The sequence below is a fragment of the Myxocyprinus asiaticus genome, chromosome 25 (genome assembly GCF_019703515.2).
Source record: "Myxocyprinus asiaticus isolate MX2 ecotype Aquarium Trade chromosome 25, UBuf_Myxa_2, whole genome shotgun sequence".
NCBI lineage: Eukaryota > Metazoa > Chordata > Actinopteri > Cypriniformes > Catostomidae > Myxocyprinus > Myxocyprinus asiaticus.
Genome location: NC_059368.1, coordinates 16,634,211 through 16,654,653, shown reverse-complemented (window position 1 = coordinate 16,654,653; position 20,443 = coordinate 16,634,211). Strand labels below are relative to the sequence as shown.

Here is a 20,443-nt window from a genome sequence, read left to right as displayed (position 1 = left end):
GGCTCGTGCCTGTCCGTTCAGTCAATCAGTGAGAGAGATTCGCACTTTGCGGTTCCCTCAGCCGCGTTCCGACAGCACCGGCATCTTGCTTGAATGTAGTTGGGGAAGATGTCTACAGCTCACTTAATAAAGCAGCTAATTCGGTTCGGTATAGAAGTCACGGAAGAGGAGAGGAAGAAATTTGAGGGTGAGTATAAAAGTTACACGCTGAAACGTCCTTGGGGAATTAAAGTGTTGACCACTATTTAAGCTTGGTATTAAACTCAACCAAATAGTTAACGGCACATAACCTTGAACTTATAACTAAGGCCAACAGAAAAAAAATCAGTTCTGGCAATTTCTGTCTCAAATAAAATGACTTTATTAGTCAAATAAGAGAGGCGCTGAAACGAAAGGATTTTTTAATTGCACTTTGGTGTTAAGGCGCTTGCTGTTCTAAGTTTTGGCGGGCAAGTGGGCCCCATGAAGGTTACATTTGGTACGCTTATACTTATCTTTATCAGTTTAGTATATTTACAACTGTATGTCTTAATATAGGCAATGTCTTTCAACTTTATTTCATAGTCTTGTAAAGTGGTTATACAGGTTAGAGAGTGTATGTGTGTATCAGTGTGTGTGTGTGTGTATCAGTGTGTGTGAGACTGTGTGTATGTGTGTATATCAGTGTGTGTGTGTGAGTGTGTGTGTGTGTGAGAGAGAGAGAGAGAGAGAGAGAGAGAGAGTGTTTTGTATGAGTGTGTGTGAGAGTGTGTGTGAAAGAGAGAGTGCGTGTGTGTATGAGTGAGTTTTTGAAATCCCCAATTTCCCTGTAGATGTTCAGACTAAGCTGGACAGAAACGAATGCAATATTTCTGCATCAGATCAAATCAAAATCATAAGAAAACTGTATAAAAGCATTGCTCAGTTTAAGATGTAAATATTCTTAATAATGGTGCCAAAGTATTAAAGGTTTACACTAAATTTGGTATTTAACATATAATGCTAAACTAACATTAAAATATTTTTACAGGTATCCATCTAATAATTTCTAGTGATACAGTGATATGCGTTGTTCATATGATATAAGGGGAATATACACAGACCAAGCACTGTTTACAAGCGAAAACAGTCCAAAACAGTTGTAAACAAAGATGTCGTTGGACTTTGATGTGAGAGGAGAAGAGGACGCCATGTTGGATGGCATGAGGGTGAGTAAACATAAGAGAATTTTCATTTTTGGGTGAACTTTTCCTTTAATATAGATGTAGCCTTAGCATTAACTTATGGGACATTGAAACTGTATAAAATTACATAATTTGACAGGAAATTGCTTATGATTTTTGTGTCTTTCTTAACTATTTGCAGCTTTATCAAGAAACTGGTTTCCTGTATAAATCGCTTAATGTGTGCCGCTGCTTTTGAGAAGGTTTTGGAAACATTGCATCTAGTGTGCTACGGCTTGCTCAAAAGAAATCTCCCTTAGCAAAGCTGCACAAGGAGACAAGCAAAGAATCTCTCACTGAAGATCATTGTGGTAATTGATTCTGATTATTGATAATTGATTCCGGTAATTGGCTATTGACCTCAGTCTTTATCCTCTTAATTAATCCTAGTCTTTCTTTGGATGGATTCATACATATTTATGTGTCTTATATTTTAGTTATTGATTTCAAAGCAGCTCTCCTGATGTTGCCATCCTTGTTCAGGGAGAAACCTGAAAATTTAATTATGCTTGGGGAGGTGCATATATGATCCTCTGTTTGTTTATTAATTTTATGTATGTGATCATTAAAAAGTAAAAATAATTAAAAACTGCATTTAGAGTTGTGCCACATATATACATGAATATTGTGAATATTAATTACTATTCAAGCATATACAGTATTTTGTGTCTGTCCATAATTAAGTAAAAAAAAAAATTGACTGAGAGAAATTCTTATGTGTGCTCTGTCATTTAGAATGAACCATCATTGCCATATCCAACTGTTCAGCTACCAGAGGTCACTGACCTGAAGTCTGTGTTTACAAGAAGTGGTCAGAGCTGATGGGTTGGAGATCTGCAGGGCAAGCGGTGTGGTTGAAGGGGCTCTTGCTGCATTTTGTTCTTACTTTGTCTTCAACCTGGCATATCCATCTCACTTAAAGAATACTCTGATATTTCTTGAGCGGTATGTTCTGAAACTTGCGGTGGATGGTGACAAGCCTCTGCCTACCCTGTGGCCAGAGTCATTAACCACTTATAATAACATCTACCAAAAATGCCTCACCCATTCTGTTGTCCAAAATGTTCTCGGAGAACATTCATACTTGTTAAGTTTATCCAACACATAGGTCTCTTTCATGCACATGAAGCAAATTTTTCAGTAATTTCTTTTCATACTGTGTGAAATGTGAGGAAGACTGGACTGTCCTCTCACCAGGTGAGGAGGCTGATTACCAGGCACTAGATACATATGTTGTTGATGACAAATTGTTTGTTAGCACTTGGTATTCCTGCTAAAGAAAAAAACTGCACTATACTGTAACCCTAAAAAGGTGCAGTGCATGTATTAATTTTTTTGTCCCTAATTTGGAATGCCAATGTGCTTTAAGTCCTCGTGGTGGCATAGTGACTTGCCTCAATCCAGGTGGCAGAGGACGAATCTCAGTTGCCTCGAGTTGTGCATCTGAGACAGTCAATCCATGCATCTTATCACAAGGCTTGTTGAGCACGTCACTGTGGAGACATAGCGCATGTGGAGGCTTCACGCTACAACTCACCACGCACCCCACTGAGAGCGAGAACCACATTGTAGCGACCACGAGGAGGCTAACCCAGTGTGATTACCCACCCTAGCAACCGAGCCAATTGGTTGCTTAGGAAGCCTGACTGGAGTCACTCAACACACCCTGGATTTGAACTTGCAACTCCAGGTGTGGTAGTCAGCGTCTTTACTTGCTGAGCTACCCAGGCCCCCAATGTAGCCTTTTTAATAAGCTATATGTCAATGTTAAACATTGGTTTTTATTTTCTGTATGTTTGAGATTGAATTTTGAATTGACTTTATAGACTTGGATGAATTATATGACTTATATTACAATGTTTGTGTTTTTCACATTTCAACATAACTCTTACAGTGTTTTAATGTTTGTCATTTAATGCCCATTTTAAATGACTGCTTTATATTGTATTGTATGTAGTGTATTTACTGTTTAATGTATGTTATAATACTTACTGATCCACACCTGCTGTTGAGAGATGTGCAAAGTTATGAACTTAATGTAGTTCTTTTTGTAAAAAGAGATTTATAAATAAAATTGAATATCTGTAAACCTGTGTCAATAAGGTACTTTTTTGCCACCTAAAGGATCAAAATGGCTCTGTCACTGGGGTGGTACCCTAAAGATACAAAGTTGTACCTTTTAATAAGGTCCATTTTTGTATCTTCTATGTAGAGTGCACAACTGTACCTTAGGGTACAAAATTGCCTCTTAAATGGTACAAAGTTATAAGGTACAAATTTGTTCCTCAATTAAAGGTACAAAAAAGGTCCCCTTAAAGGTACCACCCCATTGATGGGCACTTGTACCCTAAAAGGTACAGTTTTGTACTGTTTTTTCTGAGAGTGTAACTTGGAATATTCTTTTAATTGTTCTTTCCAATTTCTTTAGTGCCACAAAATAGAATTACAAAAATAATGGTTTTCAAGCAGGTTTCCCGAAGACAAGCCTGTCTGCCAAAATGTTGGAAAGACAAACAGATTGGCCCAAAATATGGGCTGGTTGAAATGCTGAGATAAACGGAGCAATTTTTTGAAAGCTCAAGAGAACCACAGTGTTTACACTTTTCATGGAAATCAATACAAGAATGGCTTACTTATAGTTGTCTCTGCATTTTAAGCTGGGATAGGAAAAAGTATTTTACAATGAAAAATATATACACTTCACCTATAAACTGAGCACTACATTTATGGAATTGACTCATTAAATCTGAATTAACACCAAGCTCAATACAACAAAGTGCCCTCTGAGTTGATCCTGTAATCATGAGGATTTTAAGTGTAGACAATGCAAACCCAAGCCCAATGTGGCATGCTGGAGAAAATGGACAGTATGACTGAACCAAAAGACACCAAACACAACTTTGGAAAAATGAAAAATTGAAAACAACCAGCTTGCTGCTTACATAGCTCGGCCAACATAAAACATGAAAGCTCAGTGGCATGTACATACAACACAGACACAGATATGTACACTTTTCCCAACAAGCGCACAGCGGTTACACACAATGGGTCGGGCATGCCTGCTCTATATGCCTAGTGTATATTTAAGGTTGCTATTTTAAAGCAAGTACTTCTGTTCTTTCAAAAGCAGTAAATTAGTAAAACAGAGCTGGCTTGCTAATTGTATTGCGGCAAAGGCAGCCATTCCCAACATTAAACAGTGATCTACCAGAGGACTTTATCATGTTTCTCCTTTAATAGGCATTCAAAAGTAGCATGATATAAATTTTTGCAAGCTACATATAAACAGCAAAAATGTCATATATATTTCATTTATTATATTCATATAATATATTTAATTAGATGTTTCACAATTGCCTGATTGTTGTCACAAACGTATGTTACTTTCTTTATCTTTATAGTGAATAACGAATTTAATTTGAGTCTGTTTCTCACACAAAGTGATCATATCGCTTCAGGAGACATGGATTAAACATCTTGAGTTGTATGGATTACCTTTATGCTGCCTTTATGTCCTTTTTGGAGTTTGAAAGTTTTGATTCCTATTGACTATGGTGGAAAACACATCTAACATCCTTCAACATATCTTTGTTTGTGTTCCGCAGAAGAAAGTCATTTTTGAGAAAGCATGAGGGTGAGTCAGTGCACATGAAGCAAAGATGGCAGCATGCAGGTTGTGCTTCCAGGACTACATGCACCAGCCAATCAACTGCCTTTGAGATGAATGAGAATGCTAACAGATAGCTCTCTTTAGGTATTTTTGACCTCCTTGGTATGAACACATTTGACTAGCTTTTTCAAAAAGCATTAACAATGTTAGACAAGCTAAAAGGGAAACACTTGGAAGGTAGTTGATTATAATCTCAGAATAAAGCTGGGCAAAACTGAGAGGATGACATAACTGGAATGTTCTCCATCTTGTGGTTGAAGGATTCTTCTAAATCACATCACTGGAGAGTTCAACAACCACACAGAATGCTACAATTATTCTGATCTAAATGCCCCCCTGAGAAAAATCATGATAATCAAAAAACAGCAACAAAACAAAGGAATGGGGGAAAGTAATGTCAAGCAACTTGTGAAATGAATTTCTACTCCAAAAAAGCAAGTTTTCAGGAATGTTCTTCAATGACAAAGTTCCTGACACTGCCAACTGTGCCCCGCCCAAAGTACCACTGACTGTACCACCCACCATCTGATGGTGATGCCAGCTGTGCCCTCATCAACCTTTGCAAGGAAAACAGTATTTCAGTTCAAGCATCTTTGTTATAGATAAGTGTTTTAGAACTATGATAATAATGCATCATAAAATTTGATGCCATATTATTATCAACTCTAATATGTCTAGCTCAACATCTGGTTTGAGTGAAAGAATCAGTTTGAAATGTGTTGCAAGATGTTCATTTCAAAGAAGGAACCCGTGCAGATGTGAAATTCCACACCTAGCATATCACTCTCACCCAAAAGACCCTCACTGACAGACCACTGACAAAATATGTGACTGTCTGGCATATCTGAGTTTAGGAGGAATAGTTCACACAAAAATGAAAATTGACATCATTACTTACCGTCATGCCCTATGAATTTCTATCTTCCACAGAACACAAAAAGAAATGTTAATCAGAATGATCAGAACAACTACAGTCACCATTCACTTTCATTGTATGGAAAAAAGATGCAATAAAAGTTAGGGCCTTAAGAAATCTGTTTTATTTATTTTTATGTTTATGTTTATTTTTCTCACAAATTCTGTGTTTTCAATTTTATTTTTCTGAATTTCATATTCGGCAGTTTAATTCAATTTTACATCAAAAGGGTGTCTAAACAAATGTATTCATCAAAACTTTAATCAAATGATAATAGAACAATTTGTTTTTCACAAAACAATGCATTCTTCTTTATCAAATTAAGTGCTTTTTTACAGATCCTCTCAGCACAATCCAAAATGCAAAATTAGGTTTATTTTTGTCAAATGAACTGCTGCACAAGATGTGAGATATTGCTTAAATATAATAGCCTATATCATTGATATATTATTATTATTATTACTGTGGATATTACATAAGTGACATATTTTTGTCTTTTTTTCCTCTCATTTAAATGGAGTTTATATTTTGTGATATGTGAAGCTCTTTCAGTTTCTGTGTGTTTTGATGGTAGTTTCCCACCTCCAGAATAGCAGGTCGGCCCCTTGTGATTATAAGCTGGGATTTAATTAAATGAATATACTGTATACTCTGTATGTGCTGTGCACTTCAAAATTATGAGTGCTCATCTATTCAGCTTGATCTCATGAAAATTTTGTGACCATGGCAACATTATAGCAAAATAAAATTACATGCTTTGTTACACATTTCTGTCTAGAGGGGGGCACCAAATGTGAGTAAAATGGAGTTGTAATCAGACAAGGTATTTAAGGTGAATATGAGATGGAGGTTTTTAATGAGTAAAATGTACCTTTCTAATCTAAAACTTTAACCTAAACCTTCCCAATAGTGTCCTAAAAACAAATGAGAGGTGAACAAACAGTCCTTATCCTAAATCCTTACCCTAAACCAGTGTTTCCCAAACTGGGGTACGCGTACGGTATGTGAGGTGACAATGGGGGTACGCAAATAACATTCTGAAAGATATGCAGCTTTTGCGTTTAAAAATGCATCTACTCATGCGTCGTGTGTCACACAAGTATCTTTTTTCACCAGCCCAGCACACTGCTAGGTGACGTAGTTTAGTGATAGAGAGTAAAACACTTTTTTCAGCAAATGAGCTCAACCTTGCTAACAGTGTCAAATGTGACATAAAAAAGCACCTTGAGCTGACTGCGCAATTGCACAGATACATACCCTCAATGCTCGAATTCGGCCGGCAATGCCGTACCTGCAATGATGCGCAATTCCAGGCACAACCGAACACTAATCTTGTATACCGCGACGCGATAAGGGGGAGTTTTCAAGTTATGCAGTTATATCATATGTAGCATACCCATCTCAATCGGTAAGCCATTTATTCAGTATGTATATGAAAAATATAACATGTTTAATATAAGGGAGTTGTTATACAAAGATAATTGTGTTAAACAGACATATTTTCAAATTACCTTGTGTGAATTTTATCTATGTGTTAGAAAGGGGATACGCGAAAGGATATTGAATGTTTGAAGGGGTACGCCACTATAAAAAGTTTGGGAACCACTGCCCTAAACCAACACCCAAACCTAACCGATTGTGTGCCAAAAGCGAATGCGAACATGAAAAGCACATTTTCAGAAGCAACCACATTATTTCCTGTCGCTTCTGTGACACTTTCGTGTCATGTGTCAGCTTGCATGTTTGGCTGGGACTGAGACTCGATCTTCCGAGTCCAAAGTTGAACAATCTATCAGGTGAGCTACCGTGCAAGCTAATCACACTGGAATAAGTGTGTAAAATGTAGTTGGGTCTATAATACAAGCATTAAAATGCATAATTTCTTAAATGATGCGTTATACTAAAAATGTTACAACATCATAACAGAGCAGTGTGTGAGTAATAGATTGGGCCCTAAAAAGTGAATGGTGGTGACTGAGGCATATCATCAACAGCATTCTGCATAGCATCTCCTTTTGTGTTGCATGGAAGATAGAAAGTTATGTGATTTTCAAACTACAGAATGGTGAGTAAATTTTCTTTTTTGGATGAACTATCCCTTTAAGCCAGTGAGAGCTCCAAAAATGGCACCAAAGAGAGTTGAACAGAATCATTTCACTGCCTAATTTCTAATGTTAACTTAGTGTCACTTGCTGCATCCCAATTTGCCTACTTATAATATGCCCTTAAAGTACGTACTTTTCTGTGATGGAAAAGTGTCTACTCTTTAGTGTGTATCAAAAAAGGAGCAAATATTGGGACATAGCCTACTAACATAAAATCGCATCTTAAAACCAGAGACCCCTCAGTAGCATTGTTACATGTATCCTGTCACTGTACACCGGCCTGTCAATCTGTTACAGTTATCATGACATGCATGTTTCTCCTTTCATTTGTACTATTATTCATTCATTATTATTCATGGCATTTCATTTACGATACCCTAAAATGAAAAGTGAAAATGTGAAAGCAAAAAGTGTAAGTGGAGATTTTGAGTACAAAAGGACTTTTTTGATCTGTTTCTCACCCACACCTAATATATCACTTAAGATATGGATAAAATCACTGGAGTTTTATGGATTACTTCTATGTTTCCTTTATGTGATTTTTGGAGTTACAAAGGTCTGATCACCATTCACTTGCTTTGTTTGAACCTACAGAGCCAAAATGTTCTTCTTAAAATCTTTGTTTGTGTTCTGCTGAAGAAAGAAATGTATACACATCTGGGATGGAATGAGGGTGAGTAAATGATGAGAGAATTTTCATTTTTGGGTGAACTATCCCTTTAAGAGTCTCCAATAAAAATGAATTATTAGGAATTAGCTGTGACTCTTCTCTTTATCTGCCCTGCTGGATTAATCATTTAATTACGTTAGGTTTTCATTAATAATTAGGTGCTCTAACCAAACTAATTTTTTTTGGGGTTTGGGAAAGAGACTAAATAAATGGTCCAAACTGCAAGTGCAAACAAAAAGTAGATAATACACTAAATTGAATACACTGAGATTAAGGCTGTGTTTTAAAGACAAACACTTGTTTAACAATGCTTCGACTGGCAAATAAAATATATATACATATACAGTACATACATACATACATACATGTATACATATATATATATATATATATATATATATATATATATATATATATATATATATATACACACACACACACACACACACACACACACCAGTTAGTTCCGGTCCTCGAATCTGATTGGACGAGAGACGTTCCATGAGCACTGATGGTCTCACACCACTTGTTTGTGCCGTTCTAAACTAAAGTGTAAGAGCAGTGCATATGTGTTAAGAGCTACTGTATGTGTGTCTCTTACATGTATTCTTTTTTACATTACATATGTTAGCCAGCAGGTGGTGGCAAAAGATAATTTTTGTGTGTAATATGAGCCAGTTAGGTGACGTGAAGTGAATCCGCATCAGTCAGTGTTTACAAACAACAGCACTCATGATCGCACATATTACTACTACACTACTAAAGCTAGAAAATAGCTTTAAACTGCTTTAAACAAACAACTTCAGCATTAAGGCTAATCATAGCTGAGAGGACACAACAGACTGATTAATTACAGAACTCAAGGCGCTTACCTCTTACTGGAGTTTCCACAATGGAGAGGAACTACTGTTTAAAATGATGGAGAAGATTGTGGTTTCTATAGTGAAAGACTCTTGCGCACCGGCTACCGCGAAATAGGGAGAAATACCCCCGCTCAGACACCTATTTTTCCACTGAGAAAGCTGATCTTCAGAAATCTGACAGCATCTCTGCCTGGGTGTGGCAACAGGTGATTGCACACACTCCATCTCTCTCTCTCTCTCTCACACACACACACACACACACACACATATCCTTGTTTATCCAATAACTTGTTAGAAACAACACAAGCCGTGATACTATTTCTGAAGTGACATTTTTGAATCACTAACGAAGGCTTGGACGCATCATTTGGTTTGAACCAGCAACGGCAGATTCTGATCCGTCGCGTAAGAAAGTAACTCCATGCATAAATGTGTTTTTATGACCGTACTCAGTTTTTGTAGTTTTTTTATTTAATTGTTCATTTAACTGTTGTATATAAGGAATATCACACTCACAATCAAGCTAGTGGGGGGGGGGGGTGTATGTCATGCTGGGTGTTCCCCAGCCTGAGGCAAAGGAGAGAGGAGTGTGACGAGGAGGAGGGTGGGGCCGGGCTAATCAGTCGATGAGAAGGATAAAGATGAGCCGGATGCATATGTGTGTTTATGTTTGTGTCTTTTTGTTTAAGTTTTTATTAAAATATTACTTTGATAGTTCGTCCGGTTCCCGCCTCCTCCTTTCCCATTTTAACCCCCCCGTTACAATGAGAACTGTCAACAAATAATGGCCAGACTGGTTCGAACTGACAAAGTCTATGGTAACTCGGATAACTTCCCTGTACAATTGTGGTGAGAAGAACAGCATCTCAGTATGGGGATAAAGATCTTATGTTTTGGAGAAATGTCCTCTGGTCTAATGAAACAAAAATGTAACTGTTTGGCCATAATGACCATTGTTATGTTTGCAGGAAAAGGAGTGAGGCTTGCAAGCCGAAGATCACCATCCCAACCGTGAAGCATGGTGGTAGCAGCATCATGTTGTGGGGGGGGCACTGCAGCAGGAGGGACTGGTGCACTTCACAAAATAGATGGCATCATGAGGAAGGAACATTACGTGGATACATTGAAGCAACATCTCAAGACATCAGCCAGGAAGTTAAAGCTCGGTCGCAAATGGGTCTTCCAAATGGACAATAATCCCAAGCATACCTCCAAAATTGTGGCAAAATGGCTTAAGGACAACAAAGTCAAGGTATTGGAGTGGCCATCACAAAGCCCTGACCTCAATCCGATAGAAATTTTTGAGCAAAACTTTAAAAGCATGTGCGAGCAAGGAGGCCTACAAACCTGATTCAGTTACACCAGTTCTGTCTGAAGGAATGGGCCAAAATTCCAGTAGTGTGAGAAGCTTGTGGAAGGCTACCCAAAACGTTTAACCCAAGTTAAACAATTTAAAGGCAATGCTACCAAATACTAAAAATGTGTATATAAACTTCTTACCCACTGGGAATGTGATGAAAGAAATAAAAGCTGAAATAAATCATACTCTCTACTCTTATTTTGACATTTCACATTCTTAAAGAAGTAGTGATCCTAACTGACCTAAGACAGGGAATGTTTTCTACAATTAAATGTCAGGAATTGTGAGTTTAAATGTATTTGGCTAAGGTGTATGTAAACTTCTGACTTCAACTGTATGTGTGTGTGTACTGTTAGTGTTTATATATTATATACTGTATAGGCTTAGTATTACATTTCTACATCATCAGTGATTTGATTACTCCCTCCTTCTTTATGCCAATCAAACTGTCATCGTCTGTCTAAAATGTATTGCATTTCCCTAAATACAATGAATACAACGATACTCTGTGCCAAACACAAAAATACATTTTAACTGAAAGAAAATATCTGAGCACTTAACTTGGCCTTAATGAACTTAAGTTAAAATGAACTGAATACCTATAAAATCAAATTATATTATTTTAACACATTTCATATTGAATTCAGTATATAAAGAGAAAGAAAGACCTCTGTGTCAGTGAAAATAAAAAAAGAGAGCTTGAAGAACTCAGATCTTACAAAGAGTATTTGTCCTGGTCAAACATTTAGGAAACCATTTTGACAAGTGAGCCTCCCACAGTCCATGAACATATTTCACTGAAAAGTTCAAATGTCAAATCATAGATCTGTATTGTCTGCTGTCCAATCCAGCAACTTCTTTCTGGTTTTCCACTCTCTTAGAATACTATTCAGTAATGTGGGATTTTAAAACTCATAAAAAAAGCCAACAATCTGGCAACCGTACACCAACCAACTAACACTGTTTACATTAAATCCTCAGCAAAATATGAATGACAGCTCAACATACTCATTTCCTGTCTGTTTCTACTGCAAAGCTACCACCTGCGCCCCACTGAAGGAGTTTGGCCCATTAGTTTAAGACAGTCACCGCGTAAATCTGTCAGCCTGCGGAGAGTGAGACGTATAATGAAATAAAATTTTGAATCAATCGCTTGTGTCTTTAGCTTTTCTTTAGGGAAAGTGGAAGTGGCCAAAGAGGCAGCATAAGTGAGCGAAGATGGAACCTACCAAAAATCACACGTACATGAGTGGAGCTGTGCAGACACCAAAGGCTGAAATCACTCGCTGTGCAGCTAAATGAGGACTGTGCGTGTGTTGGTGTGTGTGCTTTTATTTAACATTGTTCAGACTTCTTATTCATTGTTATTATGAAATGCAAAGACTATAATATAGGGATGTGCAAAACTACATATAATAATTTATAATTTTCTTTATTTATCACACATTATACATTTGCACATATACAGTGAAATTCTTCTTTTTCACAAATCCCAGCTAGGCTGGGGTCAGAGTGCAGGGTCAGCCATGATACAGCAGCCCTGGAGCAGATAGGGTCAAGGGCCTTGCTCAAGGGCCCAACAGTGGCATCTTGGTGGTGCTGGGGCTTGAACCCCTGACCTTCTGATCAGTAACCCAGAGCCTTAACCGCTGAGCCACCACATACTCCTGAAATCAACTAGTCAGTGGGTTCCCTAAACATTAGTATTATTGGGCTTTTTTTTTTTAGTTCACCTGACCCACATAAAACATGTTTCACAGGGGTTTTTACATAACATGCATTCTTATGTTAAAAAAAAGACAGAGCTCAACGTAATGTAACAGAAAGCAGGAGTCTCGAGACAACTTTTATAAAAGTTAGGCTATTTCTAACTTGACACACCATCTTAAAAACACAACACTCATTGCTGGACCCAGCCAAACATGATAGAGCCTAAATATACTGCCTGACCATTTGGATTTAAATAATGGTTATGATCCGGTGTTACTTCAGTTGGTCAGGTCTAGGCTCAGCAATGTTATGCGGCAATAAAATGAAGTCAGCCGAGTACCTGAATGTACTGAATGACTAAGTTATCCCATCAATGGATTTTTTCCTCACAGATTTCAAGGGGAGGGTCTCTGATTTCATGACAACATACACCAATCACTCTGTCATTGTGTTCCTGCATAATAATAAACTGCAAAAAATGTCAAAAAGAAAGCACAAATAAAACCGGCGCACTGTTTCTTCTAGATGCAGCTGAATTTCAATCTAAGCACAAATGCAACATTCAAACAGAATTCTCAGTTATGTAAGTGGATTAATTGTATTAAAGGAGCTTCAGATGTGTGTGCTTGTCATCTATGTCACTGCATGTTGATATCAGACACACTGATGATGATTCTGAAGTTCTCGTGTTTTATGTGTAATCGCTTTTTAACATTTTCCGGACGGTTATTTCCTTTTAAAGTCACTCGTAGCCTGCAAAGTTTAAATGCTGCTCTCCGGGACAAAATCAGGATGGATTAGTGTTTACACCTCAAATATCATGTGGTCACATGTGTTTTTGACTACCTTTGTTTGTGGTTTTTGTGATCCTATCACTAAACGTTTTAGACCCGTACTTAGTGCTGACCACATGTGATTGGATCACCCGGAATGCATCTTAATACAAGGTGTAAACGGGGTCAGAGGTAGAGAGTTGGACCCAAACGCACACATCAAACACTATACTGTCAAATGAGCTACACAGAACTTCAACAACTACAAGTACCTTTAAATTTCTCCAAGTGGAGTGGAGACACTGATTAGCATTCTGAATCTCCTCCCAGTAGTCAAGCAGTGGTGTACTTGAGCAGCATCCAAAAGAAAGTGATTTAGCACATGCATGTTCACTTAGTGTACACACTGAATCACAGCCCAGTCAAAAGTAACACCTGCTCTTAAAATAAATAGGACAGAAGCTCATCATTCTGCTTCAACAGAGAGAGAGAAAGAGAGAGAGAGAGAGAGAGAGAGAGAGAGAAACCTTAACTGTGGATAAAAACAATATTATTCTGGTATAACTCCTGCAGCAAGTGACTGTTTTCCTTTGCTTGGGTTTCTATGTGTGTTGAATATCCCTGGCTGTCCACAACTTATTTAATTGTCCCCACATCCAGTTTATCCAATTGTTTCCCACATTTCAGCTCTTCATCCAAATCCAAAATATGCTACATCTACTCTGCAACATGCTTGCTTTGCATACAAAGTCAGGTTCAAAAGTCTGAGTCCACATTGAAAATCTGAGATTCAGAATCAAATTTAATCCAGAAAAGCCTGGATTTTGAAAAGTTTGCAATAATCCTCATCCATTAATTGGCTGTATCTACTCTCTCCTCTTCACCAATCGTTGGTGTGTGGTGAGCATACTGGCACACTATGGCTGCCATCGCATCATGCAGGTGGATGCTACACACATGGTGGTGAGGAGAGTCCCCTGTTCACTATGTAAAGCACTTTATGTAGTGTCAGAAAAGCGCTACATACTGTGTTACATTCATTCATTCATTCATTCAACTAAACATTATGATGTAATATGAAGAAATATTGAACCCTAAAAAGGTTTTTGTTTCCCATAGGATACAAACATTTGAGAGGCTTGGGAGAGGAGCAGTGAATATTAAATGTTTTTTTGGAAAAATATTAAAAAGGGGGTCCCTGGAAATACTGAGATCACTCTGGCATGAACTTGTTATCTTTAAAAGTAAAAAGGCAGCATTTTCTGAGAAGGCTGACCTTGAGGCAAATGTTCCTATATTTTCAATGTTTTTTCCATGAGTTCTTTAAGATGTACATTTGAAAATAAAAAGCATTATTTTGAAGAAAAACATGGAAATGTATTATTTGTATTATATGTGTCGGAAAAAAGCATTCAATTCATTTTCTGAGGTATCTTTATGTTCAAGCCCTTTTTAGCGCTAAAATGCACTATTAGGTCTCTATAATTAAATGAAAGTTGATCCAGACTGATCTGAAATCGAAAACGGTAGGTTGACTTTTCTTTAGCTGAAATCAGTCTGTGCTTACCGAATTGTGAAACACTGCCCCCAGTGGCCAAATTGTAACTCAATTTTCCATGTGAAATGTCTACGGAGGGGCACCAACAGCGAGCCATACAGGCTCTAATACAGTGCAGACGAATGCATATTTTATAAACTCTACCCCAAACCTAACCTTCAGTGGAGTAAAAATGTTATGTTAGAGGGAAAAATGCAACCCCCAAATCAAGCTCGCCACTGGTTATGCATATGGTGCCACAGGGGAAGGTAAACACACTGGAGCTGATGCAAAAATGTCTGATAGGAGATGGCACTTTTCAGTTAGCTGGCATAATGTGGCCAGTCATAGGGTACCGGAACTGTCGGAAACAACATGCTGATTTCCTGTGTAATCATGTTGATTAATCTTTGACATTGATCATGCTAACTTCTATATGAAAAAGGTCACATTTCTTTGTCTGCTGAAGCACATAAGACGCTCTTTGGCACATTCTTAGGCCTAGCCTATATCATGCTATCCATCATTAAAGCAAAAAGCTAAATTCATTTTGATTTTCAATTGAACTTTTCACTCAAATTGTTATGCTGAGCTGGGCAATATAATTTGTAGAGAAAAACTGTATTAAATTAGAACAATGCAAAAAAATAAGCTTTTTCTCAGGTGGACCCCACTGTATGTGCAAAGCCATATTTTGTGTCTTTGTGGTAAGCCAAGCAATCCATTCTATTTTCAGTACTGGCAGTGAGGATGTCAGCTGTTGTTTCCCATTTATTTTGATTCAGGGCTCAGCTCCGTCTGTCTGTAGATGTTTTGCACATTGAAGTATAAAATATGCCGAAACAAAGAATTCAGATCTCTTTAAATGCACATATATTTGCGGCCACTAGATTGCAAAGCTTCGGTTCCCTGCTGTAGCTGTGGACAAGGCTGCCTCAGTGAACATCAGTGTTTTGGGAGAGTTTAGTGGCTGATTGGCAACCATAAGTGCTCCTGTATGTGATGCAGGGAAGTGTTGATGGGTAAAGCATGAGACTTGAGAAGACAACAGATGAAAGTAAACCAGAACAGAATCCTCACAGCCACTTGGTAAAAGCTGAAGTACACTTCAAGAGTTTCAGCACAAAACACATTTTTGGCTCAATATATGACTAATTAACATTTCTATCTATCTGCCTGATTTCCTTAAAATTATGTTACTTTGACGGAAGCTTTGTTGCCCAAGCTTTGTTGGAAACCTAAAATAACCTCATTGATTAAAGACAGACTGAAGATTAATGGTAGGTAAGTAGATTGCTGATCCAGATGCTCATCACATTATTAAAGACAAGAGAGGGCACTGACCCCTCTCACAAACACACACCGAAGGAACCGTAGCAGAGACTTGAATGAAAGCAGTGCTGTCCTGTTCTGCTCATGCTAATGTTGTAATGTTGGCTTGACAAAGCCAACATACTGTTATTCTATAGAAATGGTTTAGGGCTTTTCCAAAATCACTAAACTAAGATAAAAATGTCTAAATCTTATTCTTCCTAGAGCTTTCAAGCGACATCCACCAAACTCGGCACAGACCTTCAGACTGTTCTAGAATAGCATACTACCCTGATAGCACACATACATCACCTAGACGTCTATTTGATGTGTGTGTTTACATCTGGAAGATGCATTTTTCAGGTTGTTTGCTCATCTGCAATACGTCTACAAGACACTTCCTCTCGGATGTCAAAAAGACATTCAGCAGATGTCTTTGAGATGTTTATGATTAAGAATGTTTGTAAATCTGATCTTTTTAAGATGTTTAGCAGATTTTATTTAGAATGTGATGCTTTCCAGATGAAAAGATCCAAAACAGACATCTCGGAGATTACGTGTGCCATCTGGGTATGTCTTTGTGTCGCAAATGTCTTTAGCATACAAAATTTAAGGAATGCTCAAACTGTCAAACTCCACCTGTCAAAAACATCTATCTATCTGTCTGTTTGTTTTACTGTTAAGTCTGTTAAACCTTGAAACCTCAAGCTTTTAAAAGTACTTAAAATAATTTAGTTTTCAATGTCATAACACATAAAACAACTGAACACATGATGTCCCATGTGTTCTGCATCTCTCTCTCTCTCAAGTAAAACAATGAGCAGAAATACTGTATATTTCTGGGCTTATAGGTCAGACCAAAACGTAATCCTTGATGTACCTCTGATAATTATAATTCAACCCCTGAATACCCTTCTTAAAGCTTCACTGGAGCTGTTAAACATACGGATCAAACACAAATGAGAAATCACATGTTCAAGTGAATTTGCGTTGAGTTGATACAGCATGGGAACCGGCCCGGGTTATTCTACTTCCAGACATAACAACTGCATAATTACTGAATAAGGAATGTAATTATCTTCTGTCTAGGTATCTTTGGGAGACTCCGTTAAAATACTCCCAGAAAACTGACACCAGACACTCCATGGGAGACTTTCTCCTTTAGGTAAAGGTGAGGACGAAGAAAACCAAACTCGCCCTAACACGTCAACATAATCAAATGCGCGGAAACATCAGCGGAAATGTTGGACACTTTAATACCGTCACGAGACACAGCTGGAACAAGTCGCCAGACACGTGGGAAACAGAGACGTAGACGGCTATACTTACCAAGATATTGCTTGATTTCCAGCAGAACTTTAGGGGGTCCTCCGTTCAGCTGATAAAAGAGTGAACCAAGACAGAAGAGCAACAGTGTAGCCATACAGAAAGCATAATCGCGTAAGGAGTATCGAAGCCCGAGAGTCGATAACCAGAATCCCTTCTTGTTGTTCGAATCTCTGCTGCTGTGATTCGCGGTGTGATTCTTTAGACGGGGACTGCTGCTGAAATTCTTCATCGTCTCCTCACATGGAAGCGCCGAGAATGGTAGTCACCCATCCGCCTCTTTAGATAAGAACCTTTTTAAGTTATCATTCAAAAACAACAACAACTAAACCCACTTCACATTCACTAAGCAGATGTTCGCCATCCGTTTTTCCCCCTCTCGCCTGCTCTTTCTGAGCTATATTGCGAATGAAATTGGGAATCCATCCTCTGCTTTTTGGGGTTAGTGTCGGTGTCAGATTACTGAATGTGGAGGAGAAAGTTCAGCCGGAGGATGGACTCAACTCAAACTCATACACTGACGTGTGCCGCTCAGCACCACCAGGCGGACGATCCCTGAAACCGATGGGCGCGCGCACACACACACACACACACACACACACACACATATACACACACAGGCAATATTGCTCTATCTATCTGTCTGGCCGTCCGTCTGTGGGGCACCTAAAATAAAAGCAGCTCTCATTGTAAAAACAGAGCTGTGTTGCTCTCTATGCACTTCTAGCAAATATTAATTAATGTGCTATAAATAATTAAGGCAAGAGTAAACTTTATGAGCCCAAACATTTTCAATGTCATTTCAACTGCCTAAACTAAATTTGACTCTTTCACCCATGTAAGTAAGTGTCAGAATAATTAAACTAGTTTGATTCACAATGGATTCATTTATAGTACGACACAATACTTTTTATTCCACAGAGGAATGCCAAATCAAATGAAATAATATCTTTACTTAATTAAGTGGAAATTATATCATGTCTGGTGTTTGCCTACCCAGCGGTGAGAAAGAACAAAAATATGCCTCCTCTGCAACCTCAAACTGTGGTTGCTATTGTCTCTCCACTTTGGATAGTTTCTTGAGGGTTCTTTAATTCCTTTATCAAAGGATGATGATAGGTGATTGGCAGACAGTGTTTTGTATGAAGGTGAGGAAACTGCTTCCAAGGCACCATAACATCAAGTCTAACTATAAAGAACAAATTCAAGTGAGCTTGAGAGATAACCAACCAAACCGCACATGATTGTTGGTTATAATATACACTCACTGAGCACTTTATTAGGAACACCTCTACACCTACTTATTCATGCGATTATCTAATCAGCCAATCGTGTGGCAGCAGTGTAATGTATAAAATCATGCAGATATAGGTCACAAGCTTCAGTTAATATTCACATCAACCATCAGAATGGGGAAAAAATGTGATCTCAGTGATTTCGACCATGGCATGATTGTTGGTGCCAGATGGGCTGGTTTGAGTATTTCTGTAACTGCTGATCTCCTGGGATTTTCACACACAACAGTCTCTAGTATTTACTCATAATTGTGCCAAAAACAAAAAAACATCCATTGAGCAGCAGTTCTGCGAACGGAAATGCCTTGTTGATGAGAGAGATCAACCGAGAATGACCAGACTGGTTCGAGCAGTCAGAAAGGCAACTCAAATAACCCCTCTGTACAATTGTAGTGAGCATAAGAGCTTCTCAGAATGCACAACATGTCGAAGAGGCAGATGAAGGAGGCGGAGTTCAGGCAGATGGGCTACAATGGCAGAAGACCACGTCTGGCACTTTATTAGGACCATATCCTTTATTAGGACCATATCCTAGTAAAGTGCACATATAATGTATGCTGCCTTCAAAAACTGACCAGATGTGTGCATCTTCAAATACAGGCTGTTATGCCAATTGGGACACAGTCTTGGTATTTTATAGGTGAGATATACACTAGTGGCCAAAAGTTTGGAATAATGTACAGATTTTGCCGTTTCGGAAGGAAATTGGTACTTTAATTCAAAGTGGCATTCAGCTGATCACAAAGTATAGTCAGGACATTACTGATGTAAAAAAAATAGCACCATCACTATTTGAAAAGTCATTTTTGATCAAATCTAGACAGTGCCTATTTCCAGCAGCCATCACTCCAACACCTTATCCTTGAGTAATCATGCTAAATTGCTAATTTGGTACAAGAAAATCACTTGCCATTATATCAAACACAGTTGAAAGCTATTTGGTTCTTTAAATGAAGCTTAACATAGTCTTTGTTTGTTTTTGAGTTGCCACAGTAAACTGGTATGTCTTAAGGTCAATATTAGGTAAAAAAAGAAAGAGCTTTCTCTAGAAACTCATCAGTCAATCATTGTTTTGAGGAATGAAGGCTGTACAATGCTTGAAACTGCCAAAAAACTGAAGATTTCATACAAAGGTGTACACTACAGTCTTCAAAGACAAAGGACAACTGTCTCTAACAAGGACAGAAAGAGATGTGGAAGGCCAGATGTACAACTAAACAAGAGGATAAGTACATCAGAGCCTCTAGTTTGAGAAACAGACGCCTCACATGTCCTCAGCTGACAGCTTCATTGATTTCTACCCGCTCAACACCAGTTTCATGTACAACAGTAAAGAGAAGACTCAGGGGTGCAGGCCTCATGGGAAGAATTGCAAAGAAAAAGCCACTTTTGAAACAGAAAAACAAAAAGAAAAGGTTAGAGTGGGCAAAGAAACACAGACATTGGACAATAGATAATTGGAAAAGAGTGTTATGGATCTTAACCCCATTGAGATTTTGTGGGATCAGCTAGACTGTAAGGTGCGTGAGAAGTGCCCGACAAGACAGCCACATCTATGGCAAGTGCTACAGGAAGCATGGAGTGAAATGTCACCTGAGTTTCTGGACAAACTGACAGCTAGAATGCCAAGGATCTGCAAAGCTGTCATTGCTGCACGTGGAGGATTTTTTTATGAGAAATCTTTGAAGTAGTTTAAGAAGTTCTG

At 38.2% G+C, this 20,443-nt stretch overlaps 1 protein-coding gene and 1 long non-coding RNA gene across 3 annotated transcripts in view; one reads left to right on the top strand and one right to left on the bottom strand.

Moving 5' to 3' along the window:
• The window catches only part of LOC127415963 (uronyl 2-sulfotransferase-like), a 79,692-nt gene extending 61,794 nt beyond the window's left edge, over positions 1 to 17,898 (bottom strand). For both annotated transcript variants that reach the window (XM_051655024.1, XM_051655025.1), the window contains exon 1: positions 17,447 to 17,898. In XM_051655024.1, coding sequence (XP_051510984.1) covers positions 17,447 to 17,675 — 229 coding nt within the window. In that variant the 5' untranslated portion in view covers positions 17,676 to 17,898. The remainder of the gene's footprint in view (positions 1 to 17,446) is intronic.
• Positions 1,064 to 2,099, top strand: LOC127415966 (uncharacterized). The gene is made up of 3 exons (XR_007893026.1): positions 1,064 to 1,187; positions 1,345 to 1,513; positions 1,938 to 2,099. It is a non-coding gene; the product is annotated as an uncharacterized LOC127415966 (long non-coding RNA).
• Positions 17,899 to 20,443: the final 2,545 nt, after the last annotated feature.